This window comes from Rhincodon typus, chromosome 7 (genome assembly GCF_021869965.1).
Source record: "Rhincodon typus isolate 14 chromosome 7, sRhiTyp1.1, whole genome shotgun sequence".
Lineage (NCBI taxonomy): Eukaryota > Metazoa > Chordata > Chondrichthyes > Orectolobiformes > Rhincodontidae > Rhincodon > Rhincodon typus.
In genome coordinates this window covers 31978106-31999578 of record NC_063338.1, presented here as the reverse complement: position 1 = coordinate 31999578, position 21473 = coordinate 31978106, and the positions used below count along the sequence as shown (strand labels likewise).

At 38.9% G+C, this 21473-nt stretch overlaps 1 protein-coding gene across 1 annotated transcript in view; it reads left to right on the top strand.

Annotated features, from left to right (window-relative positions):
* The window catches only part of glsb (glutaminase b), a 57117-nt gene that overhangs the window by 17557 nt on the left and 18087 nt on the right, over nt 1-21473 (top strand). Inside the window, exon 7 of the mRNA XM_048599199.1 lies at nt 1235-1327. Coding sequence (XP_048455156.1) covers nt 1235-1327 — 93 coding nt within the window. The remainder of the gene's footprint in view (nt 1-1234; nt 1328-21473) is intronic.

Sequence of the window (21473 nt, the reverse complement as noted above, 5' to 3'; positions counted from 1 at the left end):
GGTGTCATTTCCTGTAATATAGGATTTAATGAATATGATTAAGATGTTGACTGACCAGACTGTGGGACAGCTTTCCCGGATGGACGTAAGCCCACAGATGTTAGTAAGGAAGACTCTGCAGGTTTGACGGGTCTGGGTCTGCTGCTGTCATTTCTCATACCTAGGTTGATGCCAGATAGTCCAACTATCAATTAACTCTTTTTAAATTTTACAGCAGTTTGATGCAACTGAGTGGCATACAATGCCATTTCAGAGGGTATTTGGACGTAAGCGACATTGCTGTCGCATGTAGGCCATATCATGCAAGAATGATGAATTTCCTGTCTTGAAGGATGTTATTGAATCAGTTTTTATGACAATCAACAATGGTCTCATTGTCACCATTGCTGAGACTAGCTTTTAGTTCCAGATTTTAGTTAATTCAGTGGAAATTCCAACAGTTGCACGTGTATCCAGAGTAGTAGCCTCGGCCTTTGGATTGACAGTCCAGTGACGTTATCATTAGGCCTCCTATTTTTTGTGTTCATACACTAAATCCTCAGTATTTGTGAAATCATGAATTTGCCGATCCACACCAAAAAAAGTAACAACAAAAATTAACATCAGGTAAAAATGCGAATCTGTGATTTTTAACCTATTTTTAAATAAGCTCCAAATTTAGGAATTCCATTCGCAAACCTTCTAGGGAATGGAAGTCTTGTGGATATGGAGGAATGACTATGTATATGCCCATTTTCTATAAATAATCTGAGGTTTGGCACCTGGGTCTGTGTCTCAGGGTAGGTACTATTGTGATTACAGTGGTCTCCAGGACTCAAAGCATTAGTGCCAAAAATCTGAACAGGCACGGAATAGAGGGATTTGGATTATGTGCAAGCAGCTGGGATTTGTTTAGAATGGCATCATGGTCAGCACAGATATGGTGAACTAAAGGGTGTGTTCATGGGCTGTTTTATGTTTTAATTGAAATTTAATTAAACATGGATATTAAATACAAATATATTTTTGTATTGCTGGATTTAAATGCAAATTATTTAAGACTATAACTGTTTTTGTGTTCTAAAATACTAAAACCTCTCTGTACCCTGTGAGAGTTTATATTTGAAAATGCTACAAAGCAGAAATTACATCAAGACTCCAAGCTCAGTTAGTTAGTTAAAGTGTTTATAGTGTTTGTCGGTCTTATTAACTGATGATTCTCTTCTTTTCTTTTCTTTTTTTCATATAATTTTAGGATCTCGTTTCTCTGTTTAACTTCCATAATTATGACAACCTGAGACACTTCGCAAAGAAGCATGATCCTCGTAGGGAAGGTGGTGAAGTACGGGTAAGTTTAACTTCTAAAACAAGATTGAAAATAAACTTGTAGCCATTTTTGAAAAAAAATTAATCTTATGCTACCAAAACATACAGTTAATGAGGGTTGGTGGTTTGTTAGATGCATCTAACAAAGAGTCAAATCTGTTGCAATTAACTTGTAATGAAACAGCAATTGCTTTGGGTTTTCCTCTGAAAACAGGAGCAGAGCAGGTTTAGTAAAAATAATCTGTCAAATGCTGAGCTTCATCTGTGAATAATCTTTCAGGAGTAGGAATCAAATTATAATTTGTAGTTGCCTCCTCAGGACATGGAATTTGCTCAGAACCATTGTTACATTTATTCAGTTTTAGATTACCCGATCCCCATATCACTGGGAAGAATCTATGTAGAATAGCATTTCATGTACAAAATATATTCAGAATAAGTACAAAACAAATTTTTACAGAAATTATTTTGCTTTTAGATGTTTCGTTTCTTTTAGCAATTGGTTCTATTCTATTCTATTCCCATCTATTCTTCAAAATTTAGCTTTGCAATAACCCATATACCAGTTATTTTTATACATTATAAATGAAACAATTGTAATGAGGATGCAGAAACATAAGAGAGCTAGGTGCGTAAGCAAACTGATTGTTGAAGTTGACAAGACAAAATGATCAGGTCATGAAGAGCAGACTGGATCCTTGATTTTATAGTTAGAAATGTAAAGTACGAAAGCAAGGAAGTAAAACAGCACTTGTATAAATTGCTTGTTTGACTCCAGTTTGGGAGTATTGTTTAATTCTGGGCACCACACTTGAAGGATTAAAAGACCTTGGAAATGTTTAGGAGGGGAATTAATAGAATCATTAATGGAGATAATGAACTTCAAATACGTGGATCCCAAAAAGATTTGGATTATCCTCAAAGGAGCTGGTAAGGGGAGATATAATAAAGATGTCAAAAATAAGGAATGATTTCAATAGTATGTTTGGATAAACAGCTAAGAGACTGACAGCCAGAGGAACATAAAGTAACTGGTAAAAGAATGAGCAAAGTGACAAGAAATTTTTATTTATATATTCATGGTGCATGTTGAAATAACTCCACAAAGGCCAGTAGCCTGTCACCAAGTCACCGATTATTTCAACGTGCATAGTACTTGACACTGGTCTGGCTTCCTGTAAGCAGAACCTCTGATATGCCTGTGTATCGCTGTCAGCAAGGGCTCCCTGATTGGTGCTGTTAACCTGGTCCAATTAGGGAACTCATTCTATGAGATCCACCTGGCTGATTTTGTTACAATTCCTACATCCCTCACCGTCTAAGTCCAGGCATGTAGGCCTATTCTCTTTCCTGTAACCTCTTGAGGAATTTTCGCTCAGGGTGTGGTTCCTCTGACTCTGCCTCTGATACAGGTGGCATGTACTGAGCCGTCTCTTGTGTCCAGATTGACTCAGAAGCAATTCATCCTCTTAGTCAGGCAGTAAAGGCTTTGAGGGAGCGACATCCACCATGTCCATCTCAGATTCTGAGGTTTCTTTGTGAGATGGAGGGGGAGAATCCAGGAGTTCCAACAGCCTTTCCAGCTCTTCTGAGGGGCTGGGTATGTCATGCTCCTGCTCCATTTGAGAATTTGCAGTTTTCATGTGGACCACATGCTTGTTCAGTATACACCTCAAGTGCACACTTCACCAGTTCAGGAAGATCAGATTTAACCTGGTGCACAGTCTTCTTCCCATTAGCAAATCTGCTGGAGCTATCCCTGTAGTTGAAGGGTAGTCCACTAATCAAATAAGAACTGGAACAGTTGGTATAGAGTAAAGATGTAACCTGTTTCTGTAAGTCTGCCTTCAAAGTTTGGACTGCTTTTTCTGCCAGAACATTGGACAATGGATGGTATTTGGCTATCCTGGTGTGCCAAATACTGTTCAACTTTAGGAAATGCTCTAATTTCCTGCTGTTAAATGATGGCCCATTGTCTATAACCAACACTTCTAAGAGCCCATGTATTGGAAAAGATGCTCGCAGCTTTTCTGTCATTCTCCCCGTGTTTGACAAATGAACTCTATGCATGTCCAACCACTTGGAGTGGGCATCCACAATGACTGAGAACATTAAGCCCATGGAAGGTCTAGCATAGACAACATGTAACCGAGTCCAGGGTTTACTAGCAATTCCCATGAATGTGGGTGAACTGCTGGCAACACTTTTGTCCTTGTTGACACTGGGCACTGCTCCATCAGTGCTATGCCTGCATCCAGTCCTGGCCACCAGACATAACTTCTCACCAACATCTTCATTTTGGACACTCCTGGATGACCTTGGTGGAGTTCAGCCAGTATACAACAGTGACCTTTGCTCGGGACAATCACCCTTGCTTCCCAAAATAAAATGCTGTACTCCATGGTGATCAGGTCTCGCCCAGTCCAGAAAGGTTTCAGTTCTGGTTGTGATGGCCCTTTTGGTTTCCTCATCACCATCAGCTGTTTTAGTTTTGCCAGGACCAAATCTTTTTATATCCACAGTCAGATATTGTCAGTGGTGACCAGAAGGGTGTCTGGAAAGTTTAAAACCAAAACAGACTGTTCAGTGGCGGCACCACTGGTGGTGTATCTGCCAGTGGGAGGTGGCTCAAGGCATCCACATTTGCTACTTAGCCTCCCAGATGGTGTTCCAACTTGTAATTGTACTCATTTAGAATGAGAGCCCACTGCTGAATTCAGCCTGAAGCTATGGGCAGCACTGCCATGTCCTCTTTACGTAGACCTTGCAGGGGTTTATGGTCTGTTACTATTACAAATTTACATCCGGAAAGGTATTGGTGGAAATTTGTCACTCCAAAGATAATCGCCAAACCTTCCTTCTCTGTCTGGGCAGATTTGCGGTCTGCATCAGCCAAAGCCTGGGAAGCATACGATATTGGGTATTCCTCTACTTAGGGCTACATGTGAGCCAACACTACCCCGAAGCTGTACAGGGAGGCCTTGCATATCAGTGCAAGATCTCACTTGGGATCACAGTGCGTCAACACCTTGGACAATAGCTGTTCCTTCACTTCCCTAGAGGCTATGTTTTAGCTACAAGACTATTTCCAAGGCTGTCCCTTTCTCAATAGCAGATGTGAGTGCCAGGATGGAGGCCAGGTTCCGAATGACCTTTCCATAAAAAAATCATCAATCACAGGAAAGACTTAAGCTCTGGTCTAGGCATGGGAGCTGAGGCACCTCGCTTTATCTTGCAATGGGTATAACCCGGTTTTGACAACTCTGTAACTCAAAGTAAATCAGTTGGGGTGCCCGGAACACACCCTTTTCCCTTCTAAGACATATGCCTGCCTTGGAGAAACATCGAAGGACTATGTCCAAGTTCTCTAAATTGGAGGAAATTAGTAGTTCCAATCTCCTGAGTTCTGCCTCTACTTTTACACCAGGCGAATGCCACTGGGCAGGCCTTGCAGTAGTGTGGAATTGCTTCCTGGTCAACATGCAGAGTGGCCTTGGCACCTTGATAGTCTGTAGACCTTCATGAAAACCCTCTGGGTATTTCATTAGGGCTTTAGTTGGGCACCCATTTTCTAATTGAAAAATATTGAGCCAATCAAGGTGAATCTTTCTCAATCAATTTCACCACGTCAGGCCTGAACCTGGGCCTGAGCCTTTCAGTACAATTAGTGGTAACTGAGCCAGCTGCTGTTCATAAGAGACTGGAACCGAAGTTGTTCCCTTAATCTGTAAAGGTTCCCCTGTAGGTTCTCAAACTTAAGAGTTGGAGTCCAGACTGAATTTTGTTAAAGACTAGTTCTTCAGTCACTGATGTGGCCATACCAGCATCAACCTCCATTGAAAACCTAAAGAACTGCGGATGCTGTAAATCAGGAACAAAAACTTCTGTTTTTGTTTCAACCTCCATTAGAAGACGGCAACCATTTAACTAGATGTTTATTTTGGTTGATTCTGATTTTAACTGTTCCAAACCAGATGTAGTTGGGCTTTCCAGGGTGTGAGCTCTCCTGGATATGCGTTCTCTTACTCCATTCAGGCCCAGTGGGACTTTTCCTATCTCGAGTCCGCATATGGGTAGCAACTCTATAATGGCTTGCCGGACCAGATCCTGGAGAAAATGTTAACCGTTTGGCTGAGGCTTGGCTTTGTTTTGGAGTTTTGCTTTATGCTGACCTAGAGTCCCTGTGCTCAGGATCTGTCCTGAGTGATGCTATGTAATTGCCTTCACTTAAGTGGTGTCTCTCGAGCTCAGTAGGCCTGGTGAGGGTGCCCACTTCCATCGGAATACCCTGTATCCCATATGTTCCACTTGCTGTAATTTCTAATGACCAAGTCAGTTGTAGTGTCTGTTTGAAGTCCAGTGAGGTTTCGGCTAGTAGGCGCTCTTGCATGGTTACATCATTAATCCTATTCTTGTCGCCACTGAAATAACTCCACAGAGGCTGGTATCCCGTCACCAAGTCACCTTTTATGTCCACATGCATAATCCTTGACTCTGGTCTGGCTTCCTGAGAGTCGGCTCTGAGTGAGCAGAATCTCTGACATTCTTGTTTACAGCTTATTTTTCTAATACATTCCTGTATATATTTGTCAGTCAGGGATCTCTGATTGGACCAGGTTAGCAGCCAGAATCGGGGAACCTGTATTCTGAAGACTGCCTGGCTGACAATCACTACGCAGGCTTTCTGGTATACAGTGCCTCACTCAACTCAGTACATTTCTGTAATTATCTATTCTTGACTCTATGTAAATGGATAATGCAAATTTACACTTCTAATTACCTAGTCTGCCAGTAGGAAAAGGAATAGCTCTTTTAAACTAATAATCTTTGGCCAGAGCTAGTCAGCATCAAGCAACTTCCAAGCATGCCCAAATGTTCCATTCTCAGCATCATGTCTTTTGATCTGTCTCTCTTTCACATAAGTGGAGACTACTTAGCCCACTTAACTGGTACCTATTCTGGTCGTGGATTAGCATTCACTAATCTGTACGAGCAAAATACTGCAGATTCTGGAAATGTGGAATAAAGCCAAACAGTGCTGAAAATACTCAGTAGGTCTGGAAACATCTGTCCAGAGTGGAAGAGAATTAATGTTTCATTTAAGTGACGGATCAGTTTCTGATAAAATGTCATTGATCTGAAGTTTTAACTCTGTTTCTCTGAACACACATGCTGCCAGATCTGCTGTCCATTCACTGTTGCAAGGCTTCACATTCTGTGGGTTGCAACAATGAGATTCTGAGGCAGCAATTGCTGCAGTGGAATGCTGTGTAGTAGCTAGGTACCTCCTTTAAATTTTTTAATGGTAGGTGTGGCCTAACTCACCTTTGTGGCCTGATTCCTGCTCCAAGAAAGCCAAGGAAACGACAAGTATCTTCCATCAACACTGTCCCTTGCCACTTTCTCTCAGTTTCCCCTACCTACCACCGCCACAGCAGCTCTGACCCTTTTCATCTGGATCTCACTCACTTGGGCAGAACAAAGTCTGGGAAAAACTTCATTAATGTGTAGTTCAGATTTTACTATTATGTGTGCTTTACGAAAACTTGTCCAGCTCCATTCCAATTATTTATTTGAGATTTTTCTGTGCATCTGATCAGAATTGTTGGGACAATTCTAAATATATACAGATGTGTTCATATCTGTTGGCTGTTGTGGATTTGTGGTGTGGTTCAAGTCACAGTTGCTAAATATTGGCCTTTTAGTGTTTTGACTTGTTGATAAAAGCTTTTTGTATTTAGTTGGGGACACACCACACTGTTTAATTTGTCAATTGCTTTTAATTTATTTTGTATGGATCCTAACGCCCTGAAATGCATTGTACCCAAATAAATTATCTGGTCCCTGCTCCACTTGATAGCTTTTAGGATTTACTCCTGTTTTTACCCCTGATATTGGCTAAATTTAAAATTCCTGTATTTCTGCTTGCAGAGAAAGATTAATGCATGATCTGTTGATTACTTACTGTAATAAGACTCATGCTCCATTGATTCTGTAATGAGTTATAGTCAACCTGACTGTGCATAAGAGCTTTTTTTAATCTGCATTCATATAGTTCTGTGATCCCCTTTTTGGTTGTTACTGCTTTCCACAGAATGTTCCCTTTCCTTTCAGTCTGCCAACTTCCACTCATTGAATCATAGAATCCCTGTAGTGTGGAAGCAGGCCATTTGGCCCATTGAGTCCACACTGACCCTCCAAAGAGCATTCCACCCAACCCCATCCTGCCCCCATGCTATCTTTATAGTCCTGTGTTTCCCATGGATAATTCGTCCAGCTTGCACATCCCTGAATGCTATGGGCAACGTAGCATGGCCAATGCACCCACACATCTTTGTGAACTGGGGACTGCCAGAAACACACAAACACGGAGAATGTGCAAACTCCACACAGACAGTCACCTGAGGCTGGAATCAAATCCACATCTCTGGTGCTGTGAGGCAGTAGTGCTAACCGCTGAGCCACCGTGCTAGTCGGGCACTTTTGCTTCTAGATTTTTGGAAAAGAGGTCTGTGGTTATTGCACTAAAATACTCTGAATAGTATTATGTTTTAATTTTATCAAGCTTCGAAGGAGTCATGTACTCTGTTAAATTAAGATAGAACAGGTAAACAAGCAATAACTGCAGGAGGGATATTTAAATACAGAGCTTAAAATAAATGGAAGTAATATGCATTGTTTGAGGATCTAAGAATATTTTGTGTAAATCCTTCAACAGAACTTGAAATCAAAGGAGGGGAAGGGATAAGATTGAGAATGTTGATTCATATCACAAGTGGTCTACTTTGTGTGAGAAGAGATGGAGACACTGAACAGAAGGAACAGTAGATGTTATTTTAGAAAGTGAAGGTCAAATTACTATTTGAGTTAGGAGAATTGAAGGTTTTGAACCATTCAACCTCCTCTCTTTTAAGATTTTAATTTAAAACTGTGTATCGTGTACTGGTACATGTTTCACTGCATGTAGAAGGCATAAAGCTACAATATAAGCTACATGTTGTCAGTTTACCACTTGTTTTACTGCATTTTCTGCCATGTCTACTGCTTGCTAATGCTGCTAGAATAAATAGTTACTCAGATTCTCCTTTAACATAGACAAATCAGTTTTTTACTGGGATAAACAGAATAGATCAGAAGTAATTGCTTGTTTGATCAGTTTATACTATTACTTATTCTATTTATTAATGTTGTTACCATGCTTGTTATGCTAAGTTTGCTTAGCAGTTTTTTGTGGCAGTTGAGTGAAAGTGTTTTTGCAGTTAGTGCATTAAACTTTTATAAAAATGGAAGGTTTATTAGTTCAAATGTATTTTCAAGCCTTGATTTTGGAAACCTACAAATGCTATTGGCCAGAAAACTGATTTTACTTGGATCATAGTCCTGTAGTATTTGAGGTGATGGGGATAATTAGCTGTTTGTGACAATCAGCAGAATAAATCAGAAATCTAATTATTCATGTTGCTTAAAATACCAGCCTGTCTTCGGATCAATGGATTATGAAAACCTGCAGAAAGAGCTTGCACTTAATGGGACTCTATGGAAAAAAGTATCACCTGAATCAAATGAGGAGGACTCTTCCACTACTGTAGTTTATAGAATGTAAAGTTTTGGTGTACAGAACAATAGCAGTTGGATTTGATTTTGTGATCTTGCAAATGTGGAAGGACTGTAGTTCTGAAACTCATGTTAACATTTTGAGCTGACTTTTGTATTTACATCTGATTTTGCTTGCATAATATGACAGTTGCTCCAGCAGCCATGAATATTATTAATGCACCATTCCTAAGCAGTCTTTTGTGTGAAGGGCCTTTCTCTAATGTTCAACATATCATTTTCCTTCACCTTTGCTTGTTTGTATTGTGGAACTGCTCCGGCCATTTGTGGCAAGAAAAGCCTCTTAATGGCTTCTCACCTCTCCTGTGCACTGTGACCACTGAACTATTTCAAGAATCCATTTTAGGCCAAGTCCATTTTACCTGCTGCTGTTTGATGACATCATTGTCATCGGAAGGCCATGTAATTGAGTTGCACATGTGTTTGCAACAACCTAGGTTTGTCACCCCTCACCCTTCCAATAGCTTGTATTGAGGCCTCAGCAATACAGATACCAGTCCTCAGCCAATTCAAGAAACTGCTGAAGGCATGGATACAATGAAGGGCTAAGGGCAGTAGTAACGCCTGGGTGTAATTTGAAGATCTGTGCTCAAATGCCTTTCCCCCACAATTAAACTGTTCTGGTCATTTACAGTGTTGCCAAGTATCTGACAAAATAAAAAATTACTTACGGGTGTATTGTCCAAATAAAAATTGCAAATTGCCATCAGTCAACTTTGTCACCAGCACAGTGATATATGTTGTCATCAGTGGTGCTATCAAGTGGCATTTACTCACCAATAATTTGTTCAAAGTTCAGTTAGAGTTCCACTACACCTGTTCTACTCCAGACTTCATTATTGCCTTGCTCCAAATATGGACAAAAGAGCCAAACTTAGGAGGTAATGTGAATATGACTGCATTTGATATCAAAACTATTTGACTCGGGGGATTCAACTAACTCTGGCAAAACTGAAATCACTGGGAGTTGGTGGGGGAGGAAAACTCATGGCCAATTTGGAGTCATACTTGGCACAAAGATAGTTATTTTTGCTCTTGTTGAGGTCAGTCATCTCAGTCCAAGAAAATCACAGCAGGCATCCTTTTTTTAGTTGCTTAATCAATGATCTTTCCTTTGCCATTGTATTAGAAATACGGGTATGTATTCATGACAGTACAGAACATAATGACTCCAAATATTGGAAGAGTGCACACTGCAGAAAAGACCCTGACAACATTCAGTCTTGGGCTGATAACTGGCAAGCAATGCAAGTGTCACGTAAGTACTAGACAGTGACTACTTCCAACAAAAGAGAATCTCACTATCTCTTGACACTTAACAATATTGCCATTATTAAAATGCCCCACCACTTCGGTAAGCTACAGCTGACCAGGAATGAACTAGACCAACCATAAAATGTCTACAAGAGCAAGTCAGATTCTGAGAATTCTGTCATAAATATCTCACTTGATTTCCCCAAACTTGTCCACCATCTACAAGGCACAAGTTGAGTGTGAAAAAATACTTTCCACTTACCTCCATGAAGCACTCAAGAAACTCTGCATGATCCAGGATAAAGCAAGCTGCCTGATTATCACCAATCCAGCACCTTAAAATTCACTGTTGGCACACGTTGCTAACATTGTGTATCATTTTCAAGACACACTGCAGAAACTCGCCAGGACTTTAATAACACCTTCCGAACCATGACCTCACCATTGCAGAGGTGTTGAAACACCCTCACCTAAAGTTCCCCTCCCAGACAAACTTACTTGAAATTTTATTGTACGTGCTCTCACCAGTTCAAAAATCTAGAAATCTCTTCCTAACAGCATTGCAGGTTACACATCCCCCCTCCATGGGTTGCAGCGGTTCAAGAAGGTGGTTTGCTACTATTTTAGGGAAAGGCAACAAGTGCTGGCCTTGCAGTGATGTTCACATCCAGCCACAAATCAAAACAGAACTCACTGTCCGATTGCTTGCTTAGCATCCATCCTTGGATGAGCCAAAACTGTCATCAGTGAAACATTGGAATGAACAAAGCCGTTGTCTTTGGACTTCACTGCAAACCCTGCTTCTTTGCCACCATTTTGGGATGTTTTCTTATGTTAAAGATGCTGTGTATGTGCAAGATGCTGATGTTGACCCTTGCAGTCTGAACATTATTGATGTGTAGAAAGGAAATGCGAAGATACCTTGGTGGAGCATACAATTGTGTTTCCTTCCAAAACGTTTTTTGTTTGCTTTAGAATTTTTTAATGTGGAGTCTTTTACTCCTTCAGTTGTCCTTCCATCCTTCACCTGGATGTTGCTAGCGGCTGTTGCCTTCATGCAGCTGAAAAATGAGTACCTCTTCCAATTTGTGGCTATCCTGGCTTCAGTTTTGTGAATGAAAATACTGAAATCTAGTACAAGAATTAAAATTGAATCCTGGACAGAGCAGTATTCTGTAACTGCACGCGTGGAGGTAGGGTTAGTTGAATGGAGTTTCGGAGAAGGCAAGTTGCATTGCTTTGAACTGATTATTCTATCACATTCATAGTCATACAGAAACAGACCCTTTGGTCCAGCTCATTCATGCTGACCAAGTTTCCAAAGCTTAAACTAGTCCCACTTCCCTGCGTTTGGCCCACATCGCTTTAAACTTTTCTTGTTCATGTACCTGTCAAAATATCTTTTAAATGTTGCAACTATACCTGCATCTAACACTTCCTCTGGCAATTTATTCCACATACGAGCCACCCTCTGTTTTCAAAGGTTGCTGCTCAGGTCCCTTTTGTAGGATGCTATTTTGTAAGATATTAAACCAGTTGAGGACCACCAAAATAATTACATTGCCATGTCTATACCAGTGTAGCACATCTCACTTTTTGAGTTTTCAACTTGTGTGGCAGGCACATAATGTGAAGTAGATTAGTTGTATTTTATGATGTCTGCATTAGTCATATATTGCTAGACGTATGTGGACAACTCTAATCCATGCATTATGTGTGTATACGTTCAAGAAAAGAAGCAGATTGAAGAAGATCTATTTCTATCTTACCAGACATTTGATTTCCAGAAAATTATTTATTATTGATAGTTGTAATAGTTAATAATTCAACTGTTGTACTTGCATTACAGGATTAGTCTAGACTGTTGCAGTTGTTATCTGAAACCACTGCTTTCAGTAATTCTAATATTCAATCTAAATATTAGATTGCTATGAGCTGTTCTATAAATGCAATATTTTAAATGAAGATAGACAGCTCATTTGGAATGATGGCAATGAACTGCACCTAAAGCTTTACACATGGATAATCTGGATTGATTAGGTGGAACTGAGGTATAGATCAGCCATGATCCATTAAGATTATGAAAACAGACTTGATGAGTTGAACGACTTCTCCTATGCTCCTCTTTTGCTGATTTGGATTATGTGGTAGACTCATCTAGCCTTAAGTATAAAGTTTTATAACATAAACTTTGGTTTTGGTTCATTATAGAGTTAAAGAAATGGTGGTGGGTTAGTCACCAATCTTTTGTTTGGAAAAAATCATTACTGTGTGTTTTGGCCTGCACTTATATCGAGATTGAGGTAGCATGACAAGGTTGTGTTATAGACAATATTGACACACTTTCTGGATTATGCCAAAGTTAGCTTGATTGCTACTTCTAATTTCAAAATCAGAAATGGTTTTTTTCCAATTCTCTTGGATTAATGAAAACCTAATATTAAAAAACGCATGAATATTTGAGCATCAAGCTCCATTATGATTAGGGTAGAATTCTTTTTTAAATACATAATTTGCTTTCTTAAAAAGAAATTGGACTACGAAGACTTAATATATTTGTTTTCAGACTTGGTAATATTCTGTTTCTAGAGTTGAAGAGATTGATGTAAAATAACTATTTTGGCAATATATTCTAATTTTAGAATACCAGAGATGAATGACCTCCTTTCATATTTTGACCAAATGTAAACATTAATTGTTATGTAAATATTGCTAAACAGTTTTGGAAACCAAAGCTCACTAGTTGGTATGGGAAATCAGTATTGTTTTAGCCCATGGGGAGAAAAAGGAAAAACTTGGAACATTTTTCAGCCTACCAAAATCAGAATGCACTTGCGTTGCCCAGCAAATATTCTTTCAAGGTATCAGATAGGCCTGATTTAAATGTGCAATTAATCAGTTTTCTTCAAAATTGAGATTTTGCAATAAATAAATCCATATTTATGTAATTATGTCTTTTCCATAAGTCTGCTAATGTATCAATTATGCTATAAGGTTAATTGTTTTTTTCATTGTCTCAAAACCTATGCGAGTCCCTTCAGTCACGAACCCAGTGTTTCAATTCTTGCATCAATGTTAATAGTTTAAAAACGTGCAATGCTGCATTTGAAGTTTGTTCCATTAATCTGCATTGTTACCTGGAGGTATGCACTTCTTTCATCCTAGAATAACCCAAGTATTTTCTCTACATTTGTTACATCAATTGACCTGCTGTCATTGTATTGTAAAGCAGTTGGAGTGATATTACTATCTTTCTAATACCTGGTTAGACCATATAAAATGGCTGTTTTAAAGATTTATTTAATACATCTCTCAAACAGTGGATTATCTACAGGTCTGAGGGACAAAAAAAAGTACAATTGCACAGCAGCTAAAACATGTTGTAGGATGTCAAATCTTTACTATAAATTTTGTATATAGTGTTTGTGTTTACTGTTTTTCATTTTCAGTACCTTTTTTGTTTGCATTTTTGTATTTCATTGCATTTGTTTTATATTGACAATGATCAACATTTAGCTTTTATTTGCTTATTTCTGGAAACATTTTGCTTTTTTTTGTATTTAATAAAGTTATTATCCCACGTGAAGCATTGTATATAATTTGCTATCAAAATAACAAATTGCCAATTTTAGCTAAAAAGCAGTGTTATTGGAATTGTTTTCATTTTATATTTTTAATATAGTAAAATATCCTCCGGCACATCAGAGAAGAAAATAGACATTGCTTGAGTAAGTTGAGATGGAGTTGACAAATGACTGAAGCTTTTCAAGGAGGAGAGGCAAGAAAGTAGCAAGAGCATGGAAAATATTGCTGTGGAGCCATGATGGCCAAGGGCTCTGCAACTGAAGGTAGTTTGAAATAAGTGGACTAGTAAAGGATGCATAAGGCTAGACTTTGTGCTGGATTCAGGAAACACAAGAAGGGCCAATTCCTGACTTCAGAAATAAGAGCTTATCACCTCTGCCCGTGCCCCGATTATTTTTGTCTTCTGGAAATATGAGTGGGTAGGCTTCAGATTCCCTGAACTGTTACAAGTGGTGAGGTAGGCTGCCTAGAAGACTTGCCTTGATGTTATTGAACATCGGCCTAACTCTCCAATGAGTTCTTTTGTCCCCTGACCTTTATCCATATTCCATGTGCACGTCCTGTTCTCTAAGCTTAGCTCTTCCCGTTCCCCACAGGGGGTCTCTTTGCCCTCTTCTGCCTCCCCCCACCATGAAAGCCCCTTATCCAGTACTATTATGTGCCTTCATCTGGAGCCATGTTAAAGCAATAGTGTTTGAAATGGGTATGAAAGTATAGCACTCGCAATCTAATAGACTTGTCATTTTGTTCATACTGAAAAACTATTGAGCCAATTTTTAAAAAGTTACATCCTCTCAAGCACTTATTCACTTGTAAAGACAAGCGTGTATTCAGGAGCCACATTTAAGACGGGTCCTTTTAAAACTGTCAAACTATGCACACGACTTGACACTGAGAAAAATAGCAACGGTAATAACTTCTGAATTTATGCTATTAAAGGAACACTTTGCAACTGCAAACAATGGAGCTTGTTAAAATTAGAAAAAACCGATTTACTAGTTTTTCCTGAGCTACGACAGTATCCTGTCATTCAGTGGTTGAGGAGCAGGTGGCTGGTATTTAGGAATACTTGTAGGCCATTCAGCCCATTGAGCTTGCCCTGCCATTCGATACAATCATGGCTGTTTGAATATTTCAGTGCTGTTTACTCGAAGACTGAGCCTCCATAGCCCTCTGTGGTACAGAAGTTTAAAATTTATCTAAATCAAAATTGCAGATCAATTCGTTTTAGATTTCAAATACTGTGAATGTTAAATCACTCCAGATTGACATTAGAGTTTTGAATGCATAAATAACTTTCTGAAAACGTACTCCATATTTATATGATGGTAATCATTGTGGTTAACTTTTCAGGACAGAGACATATGATCGATCACTGCAGTAGAAACACGCTAACTTCTAATACAGCATCTAATGACACTTCTAATTATCAAGATATTTAACATCTACCTGTCAAAATATTCCAGGCTCCTCAGCAGGCTACCCCCAAGTTTCCTGAAGTCCTGGGCAAGGTGGGTTTTTGAAAGCCTTCCAAGATCCACTTGACCCATTGAAAATATTGGGGTGCATTTTTCCCCATGTCTGACAATTATGGGAAGATTGTGTCCATCTATTTTTTACATGGAAAATTTAAATTTGCAGTGAAAAAGAACAAATTTTGGATGATTTCCACCAATGCACCATGAGACCTCTATTTTGATTTTGTTGCAGGGTGATTAAAATTGAAGATGAAATCCAATTAACTTAAATAAAAGGTATTTTACAGACGGTGTTTGTTGCACCTAGGTGTGGTCATGCTTCAGAATAGTGTCTTGATTTATATAATTTTCTTCTAGGTTGTGAAGAAAGCTTTGTTAGTCAAGTGCTGTGAGAAAGGCTAATAATTAATACGAGATTCAGTTGCCTGAGCAGTGTAGCATTGCCAGTCTTTGCAGTGTGAAATTCTTAGATTGAGGAAAATTTAATTGACAGTGGTCTTAGCCATTGTCAGTTAAGTCTCTTTGTGAAATTAGGATCCAGTTCAAACTGGTCATCACTTGAAAATGGCATTTTATTGTGGAAAAATATGTCAAGGGTGCATGTGGGAACTAGAATCCACAATGTTGTGAGGAAGGGAGCAACCCTTCACTGGCCACTTTCTTTCTTTTGGTGGATGTACAGGAATGGAGACACAGTTATTGCTGAGAACGGGACAGCATCACAGCAAATCTATTAAGGCTGCAAGACCTGGAAGCTTCTGTCTGTTGTGCTGTACAATGTGACTGCAGTTACTCAGTCACTGACTGGAACTGGCAAGACACTGAAATAATTTGCATTACTCATGAGTTCCATAGCCCCATCTTTGAAGTGGGTGACTGAATTAATTGTATGGAAGCTGCTTCTGGTAGCTTGCCAGTTATGGAAGCCAGGTCTATTGTAAAAATGCAGGTCATTGAGGCCAAGACTGGCACCGGGTATATGGTAGTGGCAAGAGGTATGTAAAGTAAGCATAAATGAGGGTATTAAACTAGGGGAAGATTTTGGTGTTGTGCAAGGTAGTTGTTTAAGTTGTGTAGCCATAATATAGGATAGACTTTCAGGTCCTCTTATCTAGAGAATAAGATAGGAGAAGAAGCCTTTTTGGCTTTTAATGACCTTGTCTCTACCATCCTCTGAGGCTCAGAATTCTTAAGTAATGCAACCCTCCTGAGGAAAAAAAAAAATCTCCTAAAATCTGCCCTGAAAGAATAAGTGCTAGTTCTGGACTGACCCACAAGAGGAAACATGCCTTCCACCAACATCTTGTCAAGTCCCGTCAGGATCTTATACACTTTATTCAAGTAACCTTCAGTCTTCTAAACTCCAGTGGAAACCAGCCTAATCTGTACAGTTTGTTCTCATAAAACAACTCGCTCATTTTCAGGTATCATTGTAGTAAACTACCCTGAAATGCTTCCACTGCATTTTTATCCTTCCTTAAATAAGGTGATCAAAACTATGCATGGTATTTGAGATGTGATCTCATCAATGCTTTTGTGTAACTGAAGCACAGCATTCTTACTGTTATGTTCAATAATAAAGTGGTCACTCTGTATGTTGTTGTGCTTTTTATTCTTCCTGCCAAAGTAATCAACTTTCCATTTTCCCATATTACAGTTGATCTGGAATAGGCAGGGATTATTTTCTTTGGAACATAGCATATCACTCTTAGTTCAGCAGACATTAGATTGAGGTAGGAGACTTTGGAGAGGATTTGTGTTGCAATCGTTGACGCAAAGGAGATGAGGTTCTGGAACTCATTGCTTGAAAGGGTCATGGAAGCAGAAATGCTGTCAAGATCCTCTACATGGCATAACCTACAAGGCGTTCATGAGTAGAGCTGGAAAATGGTATTGGGGTCACATGTCTCTTTGTGGGTGTCACATGAACAATGTTATGGATGGTCTACATATATAAATTTTCTGTATATACAATGCATATTTTAGTATCACTTGTTTTGGATTTTATGTGTCCGAAGGGGTTTCGTGATTAACTTTAGTATTTTTGAAATTTTTTTGTTTTAGGAACAGTATTAGAGAGAGATTTCCTGGAGAGTAATGGAGTTATCTTGCATTGGGAAAATTTACCAGAGAACAAAATAAACATTGCAGTCATTAGGCTTTTAGTTTGACGGTCACGATTATGTTTTGTTCTGGTTTGGGGAGATCACTCAGCTTTGGATTTGTTTGCAGAAGTCCTGGCCGAACCTGGATGTGTAAAACAGTCTCTTCTGAGAAAGGGAGCTAGTTTAGGACTTTTAAGAAGGACATTACCTCAGTGCAAGGAGTTTAGTTTAAAAGTTCCAGAGCAAAAGTGTTTTATTAAAATACTGAAGGGGTTTTCTGAAACTAAGGATACCCAAGTTCAATTGTATGAAAACTCCAGGAAGAGGCTAGGAGGTTATCAAGATGGAGCTGGAATTTTTCTCACCATTTCTCGCATCAGTGAGAACTGTGATTTCCTTTTCCTCCACACTAGCATTATAAATCTTGGGAATGCTAGGGCACTACTAGTAGCTAACAGCATGGTACAGGGCCAAAAACCAAAGACTTCGCTACTTCTCTGTGAATGGATCAGTGTCTGGTTTGGATGGGTATTTTTCCAATTTTCAGGGTGAATCATCATTTTCCAACTAACTTGGGATTCTGTTGAACTGTCTATAACAAATGAAATCCCACAAGTCAGGTAAATGGTTACTCAAACTAATATTGGGGAGTCGGAGGAGGTGGGTGGAAATGGAAGGAGGATGTTTAGGGCACTTTTTGAATAGTACCAGATTATCCTCGTATGCCTATTTTAAAATACAGACATGACTTTGACAAGACACATGACAGATGGCATCACCAACAACTAAGTATTCCTCAGGAACAAAAACAAAGTTGCTGGAAAAGCTCAGCAGGACTGTGAAGGGAAAAAAGAGTTTACGTTTCAGGACTCTAATTAATTATTAAATAAATTAATTAAATATTACTATTGCTTTAATATTTATGATCATATATAACCAAGGCAGAAGTTCTATCAACTAAGCCAAGCTATCTTATTATGTGAGTACATAAGTTGTAATAGATTTATTGTTGCTACTCTGCCCAGCCTGCTAAGCAACCTGGTAATGGAAGTCTGTTATTCAAGAGGCATGAGTGTATGCTGATCAAAAACAAGCATCTAACAATTCTAATCCCATCTTCAAGCACATGGCCTGTAGTTTTGTATGCCTTAGCAATGTCCTTTTCGCAATGTTGTCCTCCTCAAAAGAAGACTGTTCCTATAACTTTAATTTGTCGGCATCTATCACATTCCCTCTTTGCCTATTCCATTTGTGCAGAGCACTGCACACCATGATAATGTAGCACAGTCTGTCTGGAGTATACTGGAGAAAGAGATTAATTGATACTTGCCTATGTTCCTTGATCTATAAAATGCTAAATGAGGCAATCATTGTGCAATATTTTAATATTTGTTGGCCAGTCACGTTTAAAATCCATCAGCTGTGTTATTTTAAAAAAATAAACATTTCTTGTTATAGCTTAGTGTAGGCTTTTCCACATGTAATTGCAAGACGCAAATGTTGATTCAAAGATCCACTTTGTAATCGAGATCTTTCATTTGGAAGCAAGTTGTTTTTCATCCAGGCATTTTTGTTAAGCAAGCACAATGTGTTTGACACGTTTGCATCAATATGTCTAAGTGCTTAAGTAGTGAAGTAATTTAGTAACCCTTAATGACAGTTTTGCACTTAAACCATCAAATGTATTTAATGGGTTCTTGTTATTGTGTCAGAATTGTGCCTCAGCCTAAGTTTAAACCATAGCTATTGACTAGCAGTTTTTCAGTTTGAATGTAAATAAATAGTCTCTTTCGTTCTTAAATATACTCATCAAATTGGTGTCCATTAGTTAATTAGCTTTTTGCTGTATGAAGAGTCCGAGGCTGGTGTCAATTCTAACGAGAACGCCTTGTTATGTTGAGTCAGTAAATTGCATCAGTGTGATCATCGCTGCAGTACAGTGAGACACCTTTCAAGCTTTGCCTAAAAACAACAGCAGTTGTCTTGGGGAATGTGGTGGATTGTTACTTTTGAAGGTCAGATATGGATTTGTGGACATCATTCTCCACTTTGAGAGATCGTGGAAATTTAAAGGGGCAACAGACGTGAAAGAATGATTACTGGAAATAGATAAGGAATGGGTGAATTATTTCATGCTCCACTTTACTACTGTTAACTAACTCGAGCAATATTGACAGAAACTGTGTGATAAACTATTTGTCAAATCTTTGAAAATTTTGGGTAGTGTAGAGATCTGTGAAGTGTAGTGGAGGAGAAGAAATTAGGTTAGTGGTTAATTCGTTTGTTATTAAGTTGGTCTGTAGTTAGACTTTTGAAAGCAATTGGGAAAATTTATATGTATGTATTACAGAATTTCCGAGTTGATGTTCAAATAACGTTTGGTCTCTGCTAAGCCTGATAATTTGTGCCAAATGCAATATTGCTTGGGTGACTTGCCAATCAAGGTGAAGCTGTTTTAAGATGTGTTTAGGGGAGGCAAGAGGCCTTCTAAGGAAGGATAGTTTGACAAGTCACCATTTTTTTAGGTCACTCAGAGATAGTAGGAACTGCCGATACTGGAGAATCTGAGATAACAAGGTGTGGAGCTGGATGAACACAGCAGGCCAGGCAGCATCAGAGGAGCAGGAAAGCTGACATTTCTGGTCTGGACCCTTCTTCAGAAACGAAGATTCAGAAATTTCTGAAGAAGGGCCCAGACTCGAAACGTCAGCTTTCCTGCTCCTCCTGCTGCTTGGCCTGCTGTGTTCATCCAGCTCTACACCTTGTTATCTCACCATTTTTTAGGTATCACTTTTTGGCAAAATGGCAAAGTAGTTGACCTGTTCTCAGGGATCTAAAATAATATATAAGAGAAGATGAGATATTTTGAATGATTCATGAAACTAGTCTGTCATTTTAAATCCAATTTTTATTACCAGATTTTAAATTTAACTTGAAATACATTTTACATCTACTATCAGAAAACAACAAATGAGCAAGGTTTTGACAAGTTAGATCTTGATTTGATCATGTTTTGTGCTTTAGGTTAAAGATTGCAATAAATAATTAAATTGTCCAGAATAATTAAATTGTGCTAATGATATGAAAACTGCGTGTTTCTTAGATAATTATTTTTACATAAAATAACAACAGGAAAGTATCAATTTAGGGATATGCTACAATCCTCCATATTTTTGAAAGGAAGCGTAGGATATACTTGTAGAATATGTTAAGTAACTTGGAGTAAAAATTATTATCGAAATAATGGAAAGCTCCAATTACTTAAAAATAATTTGACGCAAAGCAAATGAAGAGACATAGGATTTTTACATCTTGTACAAACTCCATTTTTACCCATTGAAGGGAGTTTATTATCTCAGATCCTGGCCAATTGAAGCAACCACTAGTAAGTACCCACAAGGTAAAGGGAGTGGGCTTTGCAAAGACTCTATTAGCAGCCTGTCTCCGGGTCCCCAGCCAATCAGCAAGGTGCACTCGTCTATGAAATGAAGAATTTTGGCATTGGTTGGAGTGGCTCATCTGCACTTAACTATTTGAGGGTGCAGCACTGATAACAATAAGAGGAAAGGGCTTGGATGAAAGTGGCTGAGTAGGTTCGTAGCAAGAGTGTGCTTGTAACATACTGAAGGTGAGGATTGAGGACCTCAGGAGGACAGGAAAGATGAGTGGCATAATATCATAAGGTTAATTGTTGAGTTTGCTATCGTTGTCCTGCTCAGCACTCCTACAAACAACAGACCCTGCAACTCTGATCATTTTCTCTCTGTCTGTCCAGGCATCTCTCAGCCAACAGGTGGTCAGTCTCCACAAATGCCCTCCCTTACTATCTGCACAAACCATTGAAATTGATAACTCTCTGTTTTTCTTCTAGTAAGAGAAAAGATCAAAATAAGTGACCTGTACCAACTTGGCCAATGACAATTATAATCTCTGGAGGCCAAAGTCTATGAGAACTAAACTTGGGTATTGCTGAAGAAAGACCCATTTTGATAAAGCTGTTTGTCTTCTACACATCAGAGTTCCCGAGATACCAAAGTACCAATGTTGTTGGACAAGTTTGCAAAATCATCCTGGGTTTGTGAAGAATTACACTAACAACCAATTTAAGATTGTCAGTTGGGCTCACAGTGTG